General features: G+C 31.8%; 1 protein-coding gene across 2 annotated transcripts in view; it reads right to left on the bottom strand.

Annotated features, from left to right (window-relative positions):
- The window catches only part of LOC118063937 (semaphorin-1A-like), a 101,075-nt gene that overhangs the window by 63,212 nt on the left and 18,208 nt on the right, over nt 1-19,655 (bottom strand). For both annotated transcript variants that reach the window (XM_035078221.1, XM_035078220.1), the window contains exon 2: nt 36-223. In XM_035078221.1, the coding sequence (XP_034934112.1) occupies nt 36-132 (97 nt within the window). In that variant the 5' untranslated portion in view covers nt 133-223. The remainder of the gene's footprint in view (nt 1-35; nt 224-19,655) is intronic.

The following is a 19,655-nucleotide window of genomic DNA, read 5'->3' as shown; positions in this document are numbered from 1 at the left end:
TAAACAATGATGGAAAAAAAAAAATAAAAACTCACGGTATTTGACGTGAAGTCGAGGCACAGGATCTTGAGGCCATGCGAGGCAGTGATGTGTAAGGCCCAAAAAGGCCAAGATTTGTAGAAGTAAGAGCATCTTCAAGTCTTCTTTAAGCCCTTAGGCTGTATTATGAATCAGCGATCGTAACCGTCACTCGCCATTTTGCCCTCCGACCTGCACAACACTTCTGAAAGAAAAAAAAGTAACAAAACTCAATTAAACAAAAGTTAGGAATTAATTAAAAAAAATAAATCTTATTATAATCAATCATGTTTCTCTTCTACAAGAGAAGTAAAATGATAAAGTTTCCCTTCCTATTCATTATTCCAATTAAAAGTAAAACTCGCAGCTAGGATCAGTTTCTCTGAAGCAGTTTGAGTCCTACCACAAGTAGAAACTGTAACAAAATTCACAATTGTCAAGAATTCAGTAAAATAAAAGGCTAATGAGAGATTTTGGTGGTAGAGGTTTGATGTCATCTTTATGCATTATGCAAAGACACGTGTTTTGTCTCTTTCCCAAGCTAAATTCAAACGAATTTCCCCGTTGGTACTTGAATATTCGGCCCTATGGTGAAGTTGAAAAGGTAAAGAGAAGATCTAATGTCACGCAGAATACGACGGAAACAACTGAAGCTCTCCACTCTACGATTCTCTCGACCTCTTGCAGCTCTTGCTTCTCAAGTGCCACGAGGATCGCATTAAATACCTTTGAATTGCTTTGTCTCTCTGACAGTTACGGTAACAACGGCGTTTGGCTTAATTTCCACTTGAGAATTCTGTACTTTCAGTTCCAGTTCTCTTATAATAAATCTCAAAAAGCCTCAGGTTAATTTACTCTTCTTTTTTTTTTAATTCTCCCACCGTTTTATTCATTATTCATTTATTATTTTCACTTCTTTTCTTTTTTTCAGCTTTATTTTTATCAAAATAAATAACTTTCACCTCAATCACCTTACGAAATGTTTGTGTGGCTCTTCCTTGCAGTCTGACAGGTAAATAAAAAATTCCTGGATGTCACAGGTAAACTTTCTCTGATGAATTTCTCTATCTCTGTACCAAGTTACAAGGGTTTATTTTTTTTTCTTGAAGAAGATCAATAATAAATGAAAATAAATAAAGTAATGATCTTAGTCGTGTACCTTGGAGGTAAAAACGATGATTGAGAGAAAGCGGAGCACAAGAAGAGATGAATAAGAAGATGAAGAGCGGCAATACTCCAACTTTGACCGGAAGGAGATTCGATTGCGCACATAAGTACAGTTGAAATCGGTATGAGAGCGTCATGAAGACCGAGACTCGCGCAAAGATAAGACAGCCGATAAGGGGGCTATTTGAAAATGGGCCACTTATCCAATAGAACGTGCCCTCGTTGATAAATCTTGCACGTAGACTTACGGTGCAGTTACTGAAAGACAGAGATGGTAAGCTCCGAGTAGATCTCATTTCAGTGTGACGAGAGCGGAAATTCCCTCGTGGTTTTCGATGAAGCTTTTCTCAGCTTTCCTCAATATTCCTTCAAGTTTAAGCTATACCCAGACCATCTTATAGACCAAGTTGATACTCGTACTTGAAGCTTAAGAATTAATTGCTATCAAGCTTCAGAGAGTTAGAGCATTCAGAGATAGCTTTGTTGAATGAGAAGGAGAAAAAATATTTATCATGATTTTTACCAGTTACAGATATACTGCTCATCATTCACGTACAACATCCATCAAAAGTTTATCCTATCCATGAATATTTTAGTCTGAATTTATGGTTTAATCATTTTTTTTCACTTTAAGTTTTCGTGTTTCATATTTTTGAAAATTAAAAAATATTGTTTTTTATCATTTTTTCATTATTTTCTCTTGTCAATCTGCTAGTTGGTTTATGTACCATAAATTTATAAGGATAAACTTTTAACTAAATTATTTCATTGAAATATCAACTCTTTTGAATAAAACTTTTTTTTTTAGTGTTAAATAAATATGTTTTCTCTTAATAGAATAAAAATTTAAAAATGCTTTTGAAATTTTCTCAAACATGAAACAAATTAGTAAATATTATTCATCTAATTTATTCTATAGAACATTCAACAAGTATGAAAATAATTCATTCAATTTTAAAAATCATTTTTTTCTTTAATTAAAAAATTGTAAATAACTTGTTTTAAAATTTTTAATCCACCAATTTTCGATAATCCTTCAAAAAGGAACTCAATTCTTTTATTTCCAGTTCGAGTTTAATCAATCTAAATTGCAGCTCTAAAAAAGTGATTTAAAAGCTTCTCTCGATCTTTACAAATCCCAAATAAATAGAAATAATCAAAGGCTAAAACTTGAAATAATTCTAAAACATTCCCCGGTAATAATTCTATATTTATATCGGCACAGACAGAATAGCATAAGCGATAAAAAAGGGAATTAAAAAATAGTGATAACAACAAAAGGAAGATGAAGAGAACTTTCGTTGAATCACTCTTGGGTAAAATTACATCGAGAAAATTTATTCGTTCGATTCGTAATTTGCGTCGCGAACGAATGCAGTCCCGATTGCGAGTGAAGCGTGCGGAGTTTCAATTGGGTCGCGCGTACAATGAGAGGAGATAGAGAGAAAGAACGATAGATGAGAAGAGAAAGAGAGAGAGAGAGAGAGAGAGTACGATCTAGCTTCACCAACAGCTGGACTCTATCGACGACGATCGGACGTGACTCGAGCATAGAAATCGAGTAACGAGCATCCCCCTTCTCTATTTCTCTTCTCTTTAGTTGCCTCTGTCTCTCTCCTCCACTATTGCCTGCAGCTATTATTAATGATTCGCGGTTCCGACCAAGTTATTTCATGGAAGTCAGTAGCATACCCATAATAATCAGCAAAAACATTTTAGTACGTACAGCACGCGTATTCTAGCTTGCGATTCATCAAGCATACGCTACCAGTACTCACCAATTATCACAACTCCAATGCCTAGGGTATGTACGTGTTTAGATTATTAGCACATATGTATGACAAATTGTTCTTTTGTAGTCTTTGTTCTTTAATAACTATTCCAATCATTTAACTTCTTACATGTAATATTCATGATATCTAATATTCAACGACAGTGATTGATTCTCTTGTTTATTAGTCATTAAAAAATTGAAAAATGTAGGTAATGTAGAGGCATGAGCAGAGATGAGAGCACCACCATCATCTCATCACGTTGCTGCAACAACGGATGTGAGACTGGAATTGGTTACATCAAGAGCAGACGAGAATGATGAGATATCTCACACTAGATATGCCGACTATTTTAAGCTTTACACGATATTATATTTTATATATACGCTGACACATTATTCATTGTCCAACGAGAAAATGGAAAATGTCCTTTTCTACATGTACAGTCTTCATCGCTCTAGACTCATGTCCATTTCGTACTGAGTAAATTGATTTTACATTTTTTGCATGTGTTTTTAAGTTAGAGTTGTACAAAAAATTTATGCTTTACTATGAAATATTAATTTCCTTTTTTTAACTCTACTTTTAAGTGCTTCCTCTGTCATATTTGAAGGATGAGATGACATTCGTCATTTGCTATAATTTATTTCATGCATTGAAGAAATTTTTATTCTCTCTATACTTTTTTTTTTTTAATTACATTATTATTTTTTTGCATTTTAAATCTTATTGCCCGTTATAATTTTTTTTCTTTAAAAAAATTAATGATAAAAAAACATGTTAAATTAATATTAATAAATAAATTGAAAAAGGAGGAATTTTTTTTTATATACTTTCATAGTGTATTATGCAATTAAAAAATTTTTTTCCTCTAGAATAATTCTTTTATCACACAATATGAAATTATTAAGAAGGTGTGAAAAATTGGCAAGTTTGCGGAAATAATTTATAGTAGAGCGAATTTATGATTGAGATAAAATACAAAGAACATGGCTACTAATTATATAAATGAGAAAACTGGTGCGTTGGTTGTGCAAAAGGATAAAATGATGTGGCATATGTGTCTATGTGTATGTGCAATAGTAACGGCATATTTTGGTCTCTTTATCGTTATGATGTCAGCTTTGTTGGACAGAAAGCACTGCTGCAATGGCAACTATTGAAATGCAGTGGCCCCAACTGAATTTTAAATTACTTCAAATTATCTTAATAAGGATCCAACATTTTCGCTCTCTGTCCAGAAAGTCAACCGTGTTATGGAGCGGTAGAGTAGGGAGAGAATTGCTTTGGTGGCAATCGCGACTCGCTTTCCCGTTTCTCGATTTGTATGCATTGAATTCAAAACAATGTTGCGCGTTTTCAACGAATGAAAATATTATACTATCCTATTGCACACCATCACGATATTGTTCAAGAAAAGGTGAAATAAAATTTATATTTCCAGATTCACTGACACCATTTTCCTATTTATAAATTAATGCACCAGAAAATTATTAGATCATTATTTATATTTTATTCATAGAAATTTATCGACATGTGTTCTGTATTTAATTGATTAAAACATTCAAGTCTAAGATTGATCATATCTTATGAAATTAACAGTACATGAATGAGATGTCAATTATTTTTGAAACATTTAACTGAACTCATTTTCGAGAGTCGATTTCATCAAAACCAGTCAAAAGTAATTATGCTAATTTATTGGGGAAATTTATAGGCTTACTTAATGCTTATAAATTTTTGTTTGTATCTATGTATCAAAACATATTAATCTCTAAACTGATGTATGAATAATGCAACATTCATAAATCATTATATTAAATGAATACCTACATGCATATATAAAATTACTATGTGAAATAATCCTGATAAAAATAGGTCATTACATCACAAATTATTTCTCTACTTTATGATAGAGAACTTTTTCAGTACCACTTTTAAATGACCCTCGAGGCATTATTTTTATAAATATTTAAATGTGATATAAGTTTCTAGAGTACACATTGCCATTTTATATGTAGATAAAGGGACCCTTGTACTGATTTTTATTTCAAACCGCCTTTATTACTTCCTCCAAGTTTATATGTTTATTTTCAATCACTCATCATATATCATCGCATATCGAATGTAAATATTTATTTTTAAAATAATAACAAATATTTATCTTGTATTCTAAGCCTCAATTATTTACACTAGTAATTATTTATATAATTATAAAATATTGAGCGGTAAAATAAATTTATCTTGGAGTTAATTTTATTGGAAAAAATCATTTAAATTAATTTAATTCAATATAATTTACATAAATGCTTTAAAAAAAACATCCTCAATGATTAATAAGTTTTATAAAAAACAAAAAAAAAAATAATAATAAAGGGAAATATTTGAATTATATTCGTGGTAATTTATGTTATATCGAATTTGAATATTCAACTTTGATTTATTATATCATGAATTCTTCGTAAGGAAATTATAGAACAAAAAATTATTTATGTTTCATTATTACCATAAATATGTTCACACGCGATTGAAAATTTATTTGATGTTCAAATAAATGACTTTTCCATGTAATTTAAAATTAATTATGATTATTCGTAAACATCATTAATCAATTTCAAATGGACGATGAATGAAAATAAAGCCAGTATTTGAAAATTTATTGATAAAATGTTAACTGATTTGGAAAATGAAAAATTGCTAATGAAAAAAATAAAATACTTAAGATATTCCTTTTAAAAGAGGTGAGAAGATAAAGCTTAATTGATTATAGTGGAAGATTGACAGGTAAATGACGGGCTAAATCGTCGATAGGAAACTCTTCATTTCGTCCTAACGCGCTGCTTGATAAGTTTATATAGAATGAAAAATTACTTAGTCTATTTACGTCCGAGAGTTGCTTTTGAGAAGCAAAGAGAGAGAAAAAAAGTTGGTTGATGAAAAAAAATTAGCCTCCATCTAATTTATCAAACGTCAATCATTAGAAATCTAGTGAATTTTTTTCTATCGTATCAAAAATAGTTTTTGGAGCACAAATATTAACTGAAAGAAATTCTCTTTAAATATAGGATAAATTTTCGATCCATTTCAACATCAATTACACATCTTTCTGCTCTCTAGTTACACAGATATAGTAAGGAGGTCTTGGTAGGTATCGTACATCAAACCATCTTACCAAACAAAATGGGATCATATAACGTGGAGTCAGCATTGGTGGAAGATCATTCGTCATTGGATCTTATGTCGTCTGCTTACGTCGTCAAGTAAATGCAATATATCAGATCGCTGAGTCATTCTTATAACGTAAACAGCTTTATCGATTAGACAATAATTTTATCTGAAATACGTTTATCTGAAAGATCTTTCATCACTACTATTTGATAAACAATTCAAAGTTATCTTGACATTTAGTCGATACAACAATTTGACTTGTTTTCTAAAATTATTATTAGAAAAGTTTGTTGTTTATTATGAAAGTTTGTAGTCGAGGATTAGAGGTGGTGCACACAAATAAAGCTGTAACATAGACGACGTGAGGCAAAAAATATTGGAAAGTAATCGAGGAGACAGCACACACTTTTCATGTCTAGTATAGTTGGTGCCAGTGAGCGAGTGGCAAAGACAAGAATAGCGTGGATAAAAGTAAAGTGAAGCTCTCGAGCATAATATGAAAAGTTGGTGCGTCTCTATATCTACCACCAGGCGCCTTTAATTCAATCCCCGTGGATGACGTATGGCTAGACCGTGTGACAGCCTGATATCGCTTACTTCCTTCCATTTCCCACTTGTCGCCACACACAGGGACTCCCTTTCACACTCACCTTCCGCACGATTTCCCTCCACGAATTTTCCATCCACCGGATTCATTATTTTTATCTACTGTGGCTGACTGACCTATAGATTCAATACCACACCAAAAAATACACCAAGACTTTCTTATGCAGATTAATAGAATGCTAGTGAAATCGGGATAAAATCATTCATGGAGACTATTTGGGTAGAAAGCACAGAATTACCATCTTTCAAATGCAGTTGATGCATTTGTTGAAAATGTAAAATCGATGTAAAAATTTATAGAATTCCATATATTTTTCCCTCTTTTTAAATTAGCTTCTCTTGGAAATATTGAAATATATTTTTTCCTGAAGATTTTTCATATTTTATCAATTGAATGTAGCACACATGTAGCTGCAGCAGCTACAAAGAAAATAGTAAGCAATAAATTGTTGTTTCAAGATGTCATTAATTTTTAAAATAAATCTTCAATATGTTTTCAAGTATCTTTAAAATAGTAAAGTTCAAAGTTAAATCGTTAAACTTATTTTCACAAATTTTAGTATATTCATTTTTCTTCATTACCCTAAAGAATAGTTTAACTGATTTAGTTCAAAAAACCTCATCTACTTCAATCTACTTCACCGTGAATTAAAAACCAACTTCTAAATGAAAATCGATTGATCTACTCTTGAGATACAAATTTATTTAAAAAAAAAAAAAAAAATTCCAAGATTAAAGAATGCTATAAGTTGAGAAGTTGCTTTCGGAGTTTACTTTTATCCACAGAAATTTCTGTTATTTAGCTGGTTAATTTATTAAAAATTCTGAATAAATAAATAAATAAATTCTCGTTTCCTTTCTGCGATTTACGCAACAAAAAAATAAAGATCCTTAACGATTTCTCAAGCGAATTAAAGTTAGTATTTCATTGATTTAAAAGTCTCTTTGTAAATAGTCAACTAATGAATGGAATGTATCGTAAATCGATCCTCTTTTTTTCATCCTTACATTCTTTGTTTGTTTAATTAAAAACAATAAATATCCTGGCGTTTAATACCAAATTTATTTACGCTCTCAAATTCTTTCTTCAATTTCCTTTTTAACAACAAACATGTCTTCTGTACATACAACACAACATCGTAACGCTTGTTCACCGAATAAACTTTCGCAAGCAAAGATTGTGATTTCACCGCTATATACGCGTTGAGGTTCAACATGCGAACAGGTGTGCACGTGTAGGACGCGTAAAAATATTGCACCGTCCAGTGCCCACTTTACTTTGGTATACACATATTCGTTCTATACACAAGTCACACGCGATACATATGTATATATCATTCACTTTCGATCAGCATTGCATCCCATTGAATGTTTTTTCATTCGTACGATGTTTACTCTTCATATTTTACCTCTTATTTTCACTTGTTCTTTTTTTTAAATCATACACAATACAATACACAACATGAATAGTTATTTTATATATACAATAATCTATACAGCATGATAATTGGTTGCTATGAATCTCAACCGAGTTTTTTTTTCAAACATTTCTTGGCGTGATATTTGAGGAATATACACATGTATGTAATTTATATGATTTCCCAGCCGATAAGACTCGGCCCCCCCTCCTCTGGAATAGTTCTCATATAATGTTAAATTCACGCAATTAAAAATAACTCACGAATTATCTTGTCTCACACGCCTCTAAACAACACAGGATCGTGACTCTAATCCCGCACATAAATATCTGAAAGCATAAATCTAGTGAAAAATGAAAATGTAACCGTGAATTTTTTTGTTAAGCCCTTGAGTATTTTCTACTAGGTTGTGTATCATGAGGATTCACGAGGATTTAGTATAACTCCTTGGGTGTATGAATAACGTTGATGTATATGCGCATTGTACTTGGTATTATGTAAATATATAGACATATAATGTCCTTATATAATGTAAAACTTAAACGTTTAGTAGTAAATAGATATATAGGAAAGAGAAACAAGGGCTCTGTCCAAGGTGTATCCCTTGAGGTATACTTTATAGTGATGTTAATATATATATTAGGTCAAAGCTGTATCATATAGAACATAACCCTTATATCCTTACTGACTGCACACAGGACATCCAACAATTTATCGTGCTCGGATGGAGTTTAATTTTGTGGCTGTTACGTTACGTTCATTCCCTCAGTATATAATAGTTGCAGTAGCTTGGCGACTCGGTGCTAGCTAAAGCTTCTAGACTGCTCGTGCAATGCCAAGTGGCCTCTTTAGCCCACGTACCAATTCCATCGCGAATGTTACTTTAGCTTTCTACCATAAATGTTCTATTCTTGCTTTTAGAATTTCAAGAATTCCATTTAATCGTTACTCTTCACGAAACACCATTTACGACTGTTGTCTGTGTGTATAGATATAAGGTCTAGCACTTTGTGCAAATATTTTCTTGCTATAAAAACCACCTTATATTATCTGTAATACACTTGTACGTTGTTATGGAGTAATTATTTATTAGTCTCTTGCACTCAACACTCGATTATGTCTGTGCTATTTTTCAACCGTTAGATTTGCTCTATACTTATCTCTGCTGTGATAATAAAAGAATCGTTATTCGTTTGTAATAATTCTTTTTTTTAAACTGTCAAATTTTTTTTTTTTTTATGACCTAAATATAACAGTACAAAGAAATTATTAGTTTGGAATTTTCGACTTTTTCTTTTGGCTATTATGAAATTTTAGATTGTAAAATAAAAAAAAAAATTCACAATAAAAAAATATTGACTCTTACAGTCACAAAGAAAAAATTATCTCTCTTTCAATTAATTTATTGTTAAAATGAAAAAATGGTATGCTTAATAAATTTTATATTGCTACATTTTTCTTATTTAAATTATTTAAAAAGTTAATAATATAAAGAAGCTTTTATTAGAAATATTTTGAAATAAAGTCCCAATTTTTTATCATGTTTTAGTATTGATAAAAAAAATTTTACAGTTTGGGGTTTTTCTGAGGAAAACTTTTTCGTAAAATTGATGCTCAAGTTTCACTCGTTTTGTGTTCAAATATACTGACATATATAGATATATATATAGCTTTGATGCAAACTCCAGAAACAAAAAAAAAGTTCTCAAAAATTTAACACAATTCTCTTCACTATGTCTATAGATGAAAATCAATTTGATATAATTTTATATCTAAAAATAAATTCCCAGACTAAATTGAATTACTTAACTCATCAATTAATTTTAATTAATCAAATAATTATCGATATCTTTAAATGTATTTATACTTCCGATTGAATAAACTAGAATAGAATAGCAGGATAAGATATTTTACAAGGACTGTTGTCGCAACGGAGCATTACTATTATTATGATCATTATTGATATTATTTTTTTTTTTATTACTGAGCCAAGCCATTTCCTTCTATTGTCTGCGCATAGCATCCAGAACGTGCAAATATTTTCTTTGAAATAAAAACCACGCCCAGTCCATTTTGCTCTTATTTATATATTTATTTATTTTTATTCCCATTTTTTTCCCATAATTTGTATCTTTTTGCACATATTACTCATGTTTCCCGATTTGTGTATGATTAATGAGGCTGCTCGGTATATCATTCCAATCCTACTTCACATCGTCAGACAGCAGATCGTTCTCGTCAACGAAAGGACTATATACCGATGGATAAAAAAGGGTATAGCATGAATGTATATACATATATGCAGGTGAGGAAGGAAGAGAAGAAGATATCTAACATGTCTTTCCATCTTTATCTCGCGAAACTCGTTACGAGAGACGAGATAACGATGATAACGACGATAACACGATCGTTCGGGTTCGACGGGTATACGAATATCGCTCCCAACGGGACGTAATTTTTTTTGCTTTGTGTCACTTTTTATCCTCTGCCTGTTGTCGTTGCTTCCTTCTTTTCCTGCAAAGCCTGGAGCGCTGAATAAATTTCCTCGAGTCACATCACGGAAGAAAGAGATATGGAGGTAAAAAAGATAGAGAGAAGAGATGAGAGTGAGATTTTTGGTGTATATTTAGAAATATTGATCCTCATGTCAGTCAAATTATCATGCCCTTTAACTCGACATAACTGCTCTAGTATTTTTTATTTATTTACTTATGCAAATTTTTTTATATTTGTTTAGTAACCGGGTCGGTGCATTATTAAATGAGATTTTTTTTTTACGATTTTTTTTGTTTGAGCCAACTATAAGTACCGGAGGCAGAGTTGGTTCGTAAAAAATTATTAAAAGCGTTAAAGAAGAATATTTGATAATTAAAACGTTCATAAGTTTTTATGACTAAAGTTTTTTATTGATGATGAATATACAATATTAATCCAAAATAATAATTGCACACAATTTTTTAATTAGCGCGTTTGATTTTTTTATTTCTAGGGCACGCTTTTGTCCATTTGATTGGTGAAAATTTAATTGATAATTTTTTAATGACGTTATTGATAAAGGAGGACCATTAATTGTGTGAGGTAACTAAAATGGTTGTTCAAATAAAAAAGAGTCAATTAAGTATTGAAACAATATCGATCTCTGTCTATTTCAAAATGAACACTAAACGTTTTACCTCTTGAAATAATCATTAATATTACCCACCTCTAATTTTCCAACTATACATTCCATTCACTACACTTTATCTATTCTCGACGTAAAAAATTTTATTTACTTTTAATGCTAATTTATCTAAATTGGATTTCTGTTTATCTATCAACTGGTATTTATTGAGGATCAATGAAGACAACTGATGGGGGAAAAAAAAAACTATCGTTACAAATAGGAATATTTTTTGCAAAATTGTACCATTTTAATAAAAGCATAGATGTATGGAATATTTTTTTAAAAAAATTGTCAAAGGATTTAAAATATTTACGTTTAATATTTTTAAAGTTAAAAAAGTCATTCAGTGCTGATAAAATATTTTCAATTTTATTTATTCAATTTTCTCTTAAAAATTAAAAAAATTTTAATTTCCGATTAGTGAAAAGTCTAAAGAGAGAAGAACATTTTTCAAAAATCTAACAGTTGTTGAATCAAGTCTACTCGATGAATTTTAATTTATTAAAAAAGGAAAAGAGTAAAAAATAAAGAATGTCGATGAAATTGAAATAAACAATGCGGATATTGTTTTTTTTTTTTTAATTAAAACTAAAATAAAAAAGATAGATTGAGCCGTAGAATATTGCATTGATTTGCTGGATAATTGCGCGTTTTATCCTCGTAATTATTGAGCGTGCGAATTCCTCGCGGGGAAAAGATGAGAATAGAAAGAAATAAAAGAAAAAAGTCGACCGGATGCCAACTGGAGGAATGCTGTGTATTCATTTGGAATCGTTCTTTATTTCAATCTCATGGCAGCATGAGGTACCGTTAGAAGAATCGCGTCTATCGCGAGAGCTCGTTAGAGGCCGACCAACAATCTGCAAGGATCTTTAAAGAACACTCAAGTTTCCGCGAGTTACTCTCTGTGAATCTTTTCTTGTGAATATTCTGTTTCCCCGGAAACCCGGTCTGGTTGATCGAATCTAAATTGAAAAAAATTTTATTAAAATAATAATTGTCAAAATTAAAAACTTATTCTTCAATAGATATCCGGTTGATGATAATTTTCCTTCAAGCTTAAAATTATCTCCAATACTTGGAACCTATTTCCATGGATACTAAAAACAATTTTATAAATTCGTATTGGATTTATAAATATCTTATTGGATTCATTATTTAATAATATATAATAATATTAAAGGAAATGATTGATATATTTATTCAGAAATTTATACGACTCTCAGAGAGAATAAAAATTGATAGTAAAAATAAAGTTAACATCACATCAATTATTCGCGATCGTATTTTCTACTCTTCTTGCTTTTTTTGTTAAACAATAATGTCCTCATTCTATTTCCTACTTTCCTTATTGGCAACAATGCACCGCCAACTTCAATTTGAACCTTAGAAGAGCACGAGAATTTAAACTCACAATGTGAAAGGACTTTTGTTTTATTATGATTAAATTATTAAAGTACAGTGTCGTCGTCATTGAATTGTTTTTTTTTTAATCATTGCTTCACTGATCAAAAGTTGAAGTTAACTTGACAAAAAAAAGTTGCGCGAATATTTGAATTATAGATATAATTTTGAGTCTCTTGATGAATTTTTTCCAAGGTGTAAATAATTTATAGCAGAGTCACCGTTGAAGCACAGTAGAGAAACCAGAAGCAGAAACATGAAAAGATAAAGAAGAAACTGGTGTCTGTTGGAATTCTTGAAGTCGATAGTTCATTTGACCTCACAGAGAATCAAGTTCTGAATGGATCTGCTGCTATACTGAATCCGGACAACAACTGGAAGAGGAAGAAAAAAAAGCCTCAACCGGAAGAATAAGAGAGAAAAGTCTGTTCTCTGGAGGACCGCAAAACTTGGATTTCACAAGTTCTTGGAGACCAAGAATGACAAAAGTACCGTGATAAATCTTCTAGTTGATTTTTTTTCAGCGGAAGAATAATTTCCCCAGTCGCGCGAATGCCTTGCAATTAGAAGCGGGCAAGTTGGCAGTTAGGTAGACATTGCCGTATATATAACGGACAAACGAAGAGGCAGCAAGAAGCTTCGTAGAAAAGTTGAGTTCATAGTGAAACGATGCGCGTGACAAACTTCTTTTGCTGCTTCTTCTTCTTATTCTTGCTTCTTAAACCCTCAAGTGTAAAGACGAAAAGAAAAGGAGAAGAGATTCTCACATCCTCATGCTTTCTGCATGAATTTGAATAAGAAAGGAGTAGCAAGTAATAACGTCAATGCTTTTTCTCTCTTTTCCTAGCTTCCTTACTACTGAGGAGCCTTGGGAAAATATATTAAGAATAGGTCGAGAGAATACTGAATCGTATAAAAATTTTTATCAATAATTTTTTCCTTTTTTTTTTAAGTTCAATTCCCCATTACTTTTGCTCTGACTATAATAAAATTGTAAAAGTACTTTACTATTGAATGGTTCATATGTCAACGTCAGAATTCGATTGAATTTTCATTTCATTTTATTCCATAGTGGATACGTTTACATATATATATATGTATAGAGAATGTGTGTCTATGTCTATATATGTATATAAATTCTTATCGTTTTGAATTGGCAAAACGAGAGAAGTCAGTGTTGAATATTCATACGTTAACATTTTGCCCAAACGTGAGCCTCTCTCTGTACCCAATAGCAATTGGAATACTTCCGTTTTCACACTAGATAGTGTTCACGCGCGTAGACACATTGCAGAAGCCAATTGGAATAACAACGAACAATCGAAATAAATTTCATTTCCTCTGGAAAATTCAAAACTATCAAGAATACCCATTTCTACAAATACAATCTCAATTCAATGTATATTGTCTTGAAGAAAATCACGTGGAAAATTCATGTTATCTCAATCCACCTTTGGCTTCGTTATCGTTTCAAGGAAATAAGATTCGAGACTTCGAACGCCAAGTTGAAATGAGAAGAACCTGCTGCTAGCAATAGCAAGTGTGGCCGGTGCATGAACCTGCGTGAACTCTCAGGAACGTTAGAGAGGCAAAAGGAAGACAGGAGGAACCGTTACGCTCGGCTTACCTCTTCTTCACCCTACCTCACCTGCTTAGAGTTAACTTCCGGTCCCGTGGCATCTTCAATCGCTCTTGTGCATAGAGAGATACCTAACGGTGCACTTTGCCTACGCGATTCATCTTTGAATATATCCTCAACTCAAGTCCAAGACCCACATGAGAGTTTCACGCGCACATTGCCCCAGGGGAAAACTTTCACCACACAACCTATCGACGTTTAATCGGCTAAAAAAATTTTTGTAAAAATATTCTCTTACTGAACAAAAATATATAAGGAAAAAACAAGAGGTCGCAACATCGCGTGGTTGCAGCTCATGTGTCTGTGGTACATGTAAATATATATATATATATTTGGTACACGATTATGACTCGTCGAGATTGCGGACACGGCTCGTAAAAAAGTCTTAGCTCATACAGAGACTGAGGCGTAGATAAAGCCGAGGGTATACTCGTTAGTCGAGCGGAAGCTTGCGTAAAGTTAGCGAAGAAATAAGGTGAAAATATAAATAGGCACAGGGTTAGTAAGAAAGGAGGGGTGGAGGAAAAAAAAAAACATAGGGGATGGTTGAATATGAGGTACATGAAGCTAAATAATTTTCAGGTCGCCTCGGGGTTGAAGCTCCTCAAGGAGAGAAGAAGTCTTCTGGGGACAAGGGTGCAACTGGATAAAAGCATGAGCCTTTGAAAAATCATGAATGGATGTAGGCGAATCCCACCCTCTTTACGGCCTCTGCAGTAGCTTCTTGATTGTTCAAATATTTATTAGCATAAACCTCAATAGCCTTTCCTGCTTTTATTGCCTCTGTTACAAATTCCTAATTTATATTATCTGCATTGAATTGAATTTTCGTACCGCACTCTCAAACTTATAGTGTCAAAATATTTATATTTATATTTGTGGAAAAGTTTATTGGACAAACAAAGTCTATCTATGATAGTCTGTAGGATGGAGATGGTATGTAATACCCACAGCGTCACTATTAAAGTCTCGAGGGCTTTTTACAAATTTATTCATAACTCGTCCGGTGGTCGACTTTATAGTTGTAAGATGAATGTATAGTTGGGTGGGAAAATCTAAAAGATGTTGAAAGTCTCAACATTATCACGGATATAGAAATTTATAGAAAAATTGTAAATAAAGTTATTTCAGTATAAATAATGAAGATAGTAAAAAAAAAAATGGAGATAACGACTTTCCAAAGAAACTATCTCAGTCAAGAGCTTTTAATTTTCATGGCTCTTTACTCAAGTTATTTTTTAACTTTTATTGGAAAAATGTTTAAACTGGATAAATAAGCTACTATACGTTATAGTTGTTTGTAAAAGGGGAGTGTAAAGTCTTTCGCATGCTACCAGAAACCTCAACACTGACAGGTTACTTTATTACCCACGTGGTACTAGTTCATTTCGTCCTTCTCTGTTCTCTTTTCTCCACCCTTTCGTCGTCTTTCTTTCTTCATTTATTCGATTCGCAGTTATTTTTGCTCGCACCCAAACACTCTAACCCCAACATTACTCGATGACTCGACGCCTTTTTCGAGTACTACCAAAATACGACGAGCAGACTTACCAGTACCGACAAAACATTCTAATAAATTTCCTTGGAATAAAAAAACAACATTAACGCTCTCCACATGTGCGACAACATAATCTCTTATTAATCTCTAGAAGTTAATCGAACTTTTCCAATCAATTTTTCCCAGGATTAACTGTTGTTTTAATAATAATAATAATTATGTATGTAAAAAGTTATCTATTTTAAAAATTCATGCAAACAAATGGGTAAATATGAATATTATTTATCGATGAGATTAATGTTTTATTTAAACTTTAAAAATCTTTCATGTTGGTTATCAATATATACTAGTATTTCAGTAATATTATGCCACATTTATATTATCAGCTTACTGATAGCAAATTTATCATCAATGTTAAATGGTAATGTTTCTCATCCTCATAATACACCCAACTGTCCAGCTAATAATTGAAAAATGACCATTTTTAATTGAATTCATTTACACTCAATGGACATTTTTAGTTGTAATAATAAAAGCTGTCATATTTCTGATATTTGTAAATCATTTTTACCTTTATTTAATTTGAAATTAAATATATTTCCATTAAAAATTAATTATAAATATTATTTTATCAAATTTGATATTAGTTTAAAATAAATTAATCTTAATTTTACAGTATTTTCAATCACCCTAAAATAAATTTTTAAACCTACCAGTCTAGACAAAACAAACGATTAAATGTTATTTTCAACACGAAATTTATTTTACTTCTTTTTAAATTTCTCATAAAGTGGTTAATTTTAACTCCGTTTTCTAGCACGAATTGATTATTAAAAACGAACATTTACTAATCTTCTAATAATAAAATTCCCTATAATTTTTCAACTTCATAAAAAATTTCAATCACCCACTAAAAGTGTCGTGAAATAAAACAATCAATGATAACGACAAAAAAAAAAAAACGATGATGAAGTATAACAGTATGTCAGTAAAAGTGTAACTCCACATCTTTCATTAGCAACTTTTTGCAGCAAGATTTAAAGAGCTATAAAACGTATCTACGTCTGTGAGAAATGGGTTTAAAAATATTTTAGAGCTGTTTAAAAAGGACAAGTAACGAAAAAAAGATCACATAGGACCATAGTGTGTAGCGTCGAAAATGTGATTGCCAGGGCAAGTAAAAGCTCGCAGTCGTCAAGCAAAAGCTTGAGCGTTTTTAGTAGTTGGTAGTGCGAAAACGAGGGAAAAAGACAAGTAAGAGAGGACACTAAAGTGAGAAAGAAGAAGAAGAGTAGTGAGTTCAGAGTCACTTCACGTTTGCAGTTCATTGGCGTCGGCCACGTACGTTTGCACGGTCTTCTCTCTCGTGTACGGTTGCTCGTTCGTTGGCCAAGTACCCCGGTCCCCTTGGCCCCTCACGACTCGTTTGTTTCTAGAATTCCGACGGGGTCGCACGCGATAGTCAGAGGGTGAGACGTTTTTCATGTTCTTTTTTTTTTCAACTCGTCCAAAGAAAGATCGAGGCTTTTCGCGTAGACGAACTAACTGCATTTGGTATAATAACGAGAACATCGTGCCCAGCACGAAAAAGACTCAAATTAAATGAAGGCGAATAAAAAAGAAATATAAATTGTTCAATAGGACAATCAAGTGTGAGAAGAAGGGCTACAACACAAGTGTGTTACTTAGGGGGGAACCAAAGTCTATTTAAATTTGTAACGCAAGATCGAACCTCATAACCTGGTGGATCGTTAAGTCTCAGAGCAATTTCCGGTCACGAATTTCATAGTCTCGCTCTCTTTCACCCAACGTTTTTCTTGCACTCGTGAAATTACTTTTATTTCAACAAGACTTTCTTCTCTATTTCCTGTGCACTTTTTTTTTTGTTTAGGTAGCATCTGAGGATCTTAAAGAAGGAGCAGGGATTGAGTGTCCTGTTTGAGTCGATCCAAACGGAAATGAAACAATGAAAAAAGAAGACTCAGCTAAAGGAAAATCACAGTTTATACTACATAAATTAGAAGCTTTGAATAAAATTAAATGACGCGAAATGTTTTTAGAGTATATTCAATTTAAAATATCACAGAGATAGCATTTTCATAGAATGGATGCAAATAAATCATTGATCTTTTAATACCGATATAGATGACGGTAAATCAATAGATAATTGATTTTCATCAACTATTATGTGAAGTATATATGTATATATGTATATATATATAAGTGTAGGTTATACTAATTCAAATGTCAAACTACGTACTCATGAGTCGTCGACATGTCACAGATGTGTGTATTCGCACTTGCCCAGTCAATTATAAAACTGACCCCGAGGTCTCTTGTCTCTAAATATAATACGACAACGATGTGGAAGGCGGATCAAATGAAATACGACTGTAGAAAATAAGCCCAATACCCCAACCAATACACTCATAGTCTCCAAGTCTCTCCACTGGATATATCAAATCCTCGTTCATGTTTTTCATTGTATGTATAATTTTTAAACTTTCCGATGGACTCTACTACTACTACTACTTATATTGATCTTTTATCCACCATGTTCTTATAGAATTTATAATCCCATCAAAATTCAACCATAACTCTTGCATTCATTAGTATATGCTGTCTTCATAAAAAAAAAATAATACTAGAGATACTCTTTTCCTTTTGATATTTAAAAATACTGTTGAAAAGTCACTTTTTAAAATCTCCATCCTCATTACAATAATAACAAAAATCATTTTTTGTCAAAAGCATTTTTAAAGGATTATTCAATATGCTTGGCTCATTTAAGTATGTCAGAGCTAATGAAAAAAACAACTACTTTGAAGGAGAGTTTAGGAGAAAAATTAAAATAAAAAATTAAACGACAGTGTAAGAAAGATAAATGAACATTTATTATTATAATTTTGTTATTTTTGTTGAGATAAATTTTGAATTTGTTAAATCGATATAATTTTAGTTAGTAGATTCTATTTAAGAACTGACATGATTGATTTAGTTTAAAAATTGATAATGCTAGTTAAGCAATTTAAATATAAAATATATTTATCTTTCATTCAATTATTCCTTCATGTAATTTCCCGTGACTTGGTGGAGAATATTGATAAGAAAATCCTGAGTTGAATCTTGAAATAACATTCATATAGCAAATACGAATATGAATAAAATAGTGACGTCTTCATTAAACATGCTGAAGTTTGAAAATTTTTATGTTATTTTTATTCTTATGAAAAATTTGAAAGTTACAAACATTTCAATTTCAACTTCTAGGCAAATGAGAATAAGAAGGAAAGTATTTAAACCGAAAAGAATGACAAAGTCAAATATACGTATAAGAAATCCTTGTCATCCTATAATTTGTCTGTTTCAGCAGAGATATTTTAGGATTTTTAGCTGATTTGATAGCGTCGCCGACAGGAAATAAAATTCAAGGATAAAATAAAGAAGGAAAAAGAGAGTGAATTGGATTGGCAGCATCATATATATGTATAAAATGTTTCTCAATAAAAAAAACACACACACACACGTATCACTTTGACGACTATCTTTTCCGCTCGTTTGCAGCATTTATATTCCAGTAGTAGAAAGGTTCCAATGCTCTTTGTCATGGCATCAAAGACATATCTCTCAAAGGATGAGTGCAAAGAAAAATCTCGACGCGGTCTCCATTACCAGCAGCGTTGGTGAGCGAGACTCTGAAAGCCAACGAGCAATTTTTCTTCTTTCGTACTGTGTATATCACGCACACTCTGTACACAAGAAAAAAACAAGTGCGCATACGAGCTTTGGTCTGTGGTGGCGC

The sequence above is a fragment of the Chelonus insularis genome, unplaced genomic scaffold (genome assembly GCF_013357705.1).
Source record: "Chelonus insularis isolate UGA/USDA-ARS -01 unplaced genomic scaffold, ASM1335770v1 contig_150_pilon, whole genome shotgun sequence".
NCBI lineage: Eukaryota > Metazoa > Arthropoda > Insecta > Hymenoptera > Braconidae > Chelonus > Chelonus insularis.
The sequence above is the reverse complement of the archived record's forward strand: the minus strand, read 5'-3'. Positions and strand labels throughout refer to the sequence as shown.